Source organism: Limulus polyphemus, unplaced genomic scaffold (assembly GCF_000517525.1).
Source record: "Limulus polyphemus unplaced genomic scaffold, Limulus_polyphemus-2.1.2 Scaffold86, whole genome shotgun sequence".
Taxonomy (NCBI): domain Eukaryota; kingdom Metazoa; phylum Arthropoda; class Merostomata; order Xiphosura; family Limulidae; genus Limulus; species Limulus polyphemus.
This window is the reverse complement of record NW_013665696.1, coordinates 1,106,356-1,109,402: the sequence shown is the minus strand read 5'-3', so window position 1 is coordinate 1,109,402 and position 3,047 is coordinate 1,106,356. Positions and strand designations below refer to the sequence as shown.

General features: G+C 36.1%; 1 protein-coding gene across 1 annotated transcript in view; it reads left to right on the top strand.

The window, feature by feature from the left end:
- The first annotated feature begins 2,111 nt into the window (after positions 1-2,111).
- LOC106468257 (hillarin-like) overlaps positions 2,112-3,047 on the top strand; it is a 42,730-nt gene continuing 41,794 nt past the window's right edge. The window contains exon 1 of the mRNA XM_013928679.2: positions 2,112-2,700. Within this exon, the coding sequence (XP_013784133.1) occupies positions 2,170-2,700 (531 nt within the window). The 5' untranslated portion in view covers positions 2,112-2,169. The remainder of the gene's footprint in view (positions 2,701-3,047) is intronic.

Here is a 3,047-nt window from a genome sequence, read left to right as displayed (position 1 = left end):
GCTTAGTTTGGAATTGAAAATCTCGAACTCTTTTTCTGCCTGCTGCAATTGGACAATTCTAACTTTTCCTTTCCTGATTGCTAATACTTGCATTTATACGATATTTAAATGCTGAATGATACTGAGTTTCGTTGTACGACACAAGCAACTAGTAGATCAACATGTTTAAGACATTTTGTATTTCAAGAAACTATTTTTCATCATGTATATCACAAATGTTCACCAGTGCCATCTATAGCCGACCATATCATTTTCTTGCGGTAGTATAATTTCTTTTTACTCTTTTGAGATAAGTGTTGTAATTGTGTGTTCAATATGGTTTTCCCAGTAGATGTACGATAAGTTTAGTGATTTACAACGTTAATTCGTGGTTCGATTCCTCCTGATGGACAGAGCATAGATAGCTTATTACGTAGCTTTGAGCTACAGAATGGTATCGCTGTAACAAACTACTTTATATACGATTGGGTTACTAGTAATGTGTTGGTTAGAGCCTTTTGTTGGTTCAAATTTGTGCTATACTCTTCGCAGCTTAAGAATTTAGTTAAGTTAAACATTTTATGCACTAAGTTATTTATCTAATTCTTCACAGCATTCATTATTTTGTATTTAAGTAAAAAGGCTGCGTCTTCTAACGCTCCTTGTATGATTATGTATATGAATATAGAATTGTGTTCGTCTATTCAATGCCCAACACTCAACTTTTTTTCGTTTGTTCAATTGTAGTTAAGCACAAAGCCACACGATGGGCTATCTATGTTCTGCCCACCGCGGGTATCGAAACCTGGTTTCTAGCGCTGCAAGTCCGCAGACATACTGCTGTAACACTGGGGAGCAACTTTTTTTGGAAATAATAATTTGAATATCTATTATTTAAGTTCAACTTCTTAAGCTCGAAACAAAATTGTCATTGCCTGCTGTTATATACAATTTCAGTGCACCAGTTTTATTTTTGTACATATTGATCTTTAAATGTACTTTCGTGCTCTTACGCTTGAAAACAAAGTTCAACTAGTATAATGAAAAATTAGAAGTAGGGTTGTTTTCTAAAATATTCAGAAAATTTCATACATTTGATTTTACACTTAAACGTTTGACTCTCCTATTCTACAGCCACACAGTGGATTTACAACGCTAAAAACCGAGTTTCGATACCCATGGTGGGCAGAGCACAGATAGCCCATTGTGTAGCTTTGTGCTTAACTTTAAACAAACAAACCTATTCGATAATTTCACCCATTTGTTGCTGTATGTTAAGGCAGACGATATGGGCATGAAGTACATCTTTACGAACATTGGTTTCTTTACCTTTTAATATTCATAAAGGTTCCAAACCCTCGTGAGTATTCTTAAGGTATTTATTTAATGTTTCTTTCTTAATAATTAATTATCCCAGTTATCTGTTTCTTTAACAAGTCGTTAACTTTTAAGAATATGTATGATACAGTGAGTCCATTACTCTTGTGATTCGTTGGTGTTCGCATTGCTTTTCTGTTATTTATAATTAACTTTCAAAGTAATAGTTATATTACTTTTTTAACCTGTCAGTTCACACTCATTCTAATAACATCTTCTTTTACTGCTTACGATATTATTTATCTCTTACTTAAAAGTGTGAAGCTTCTAATAAATTTGGGCAATGCGACTGGAGAAACGTGGGCTTCATATTGTGAGTTCACTATACGGAGGTGAAGATGAGTTATTGAATACTATTACAATCGGTGAAGAACCTGATTCACCTGTTTGAGAAAATGGACCCAGCGAGGGTTACTGCTGTACATACAGGTGTGTGATGACGTCGTTGTCTGTAGCTTCAGGTAGCAATCGTCCATTTCCACGCACTACTAACTTTCGCTAGGCAAATAGTTGTTGGGCAGGTCGACCTTCTTAGGTACCTGTTTGTGTTTTATTCCCTCTTTCCCCTTGTACAGATTTTTTAAACACTCTACGTTTAGCTGGAGAAGAGACGTATAGTTGTTGTGTGACCGGTTCTCTCTGCTAAGGTGCTTTTCGTAACTGTTGGTTTCATGTTGAAATTTGTGTGTGTTTTGAAGTACTTTAGCTTGAATAAGTCTTGAAAGATTTTGATTTTAAGAACAAAATAAATCAATGAATGTCAACATTGTAAATTAAGTTTTAAAGGTAAGGTAAAGTTCAGTAACGTCAGAAATGGCCCATAGATATTCTTCAGGAAGCAGGGAGAGCGTGTGCCTTCGTTGTAACTTGACAGTGTACCAGGTGGACAAGATTGGACCACTTAAAGACTTCACTTTTTTCCACCAGAACTGTTTCAAATGCTCCGTGTGTGGGACCAAGTTGACCTTGAGGACCTACTACAACAACCAACAAGACCAAGACGATAAAGAAGTGTACTGTCAAAGCCACGTACCGAGAACTGGACCGGGACACTTAGATGGAACATCGGTGGGTATAAAGGCTGCTTTAAAAGCTCCTAGACAAAATTACATCGTTAACGACCAAATCAGAGGTTCAGGTAAAGGAACCTTTGACGCTGACGCTATTGGAATAAAATCTGTCCTAAGTTCACCTCGAGTGCACGAGGCTGATAGTCGGCATAGACACCATTCTGCCGGCACGTTCGACGCCAACGCTTTACATATAGCTCATGGAATCAATGCCACCAAAGTTCAGAAGAGATACGGGGTTGAACAGTGTGTCCGTAAACTGGACGAGTTTCTGGTAAGTTAAAAAACAACAACCCTTGTTCTAAATACATGTTTCTTTATTATAGTTTAGTTGCCCCAACAAGACTTGTACCGACCAAGGACCAGATGATTCAGTTAAAAATGTTCTTCCTATACAATTTTTATTTACAATGCTCATAAACTATTTCAACCAAATCATATCGGTTTATTATTATCAATCTTCGAATATGTAAAATCAATTTGAATTAACTATTTTGAGACAAGAGGGAAAGAAGTTTGTGAACAACTGCATTCAACAAATAAACATTGAAGAAAGTCGTGAGGAACAAGTATTGGAAAACGTAATGTGAAATCTATATAAATATAATAAGTACTGTCTGT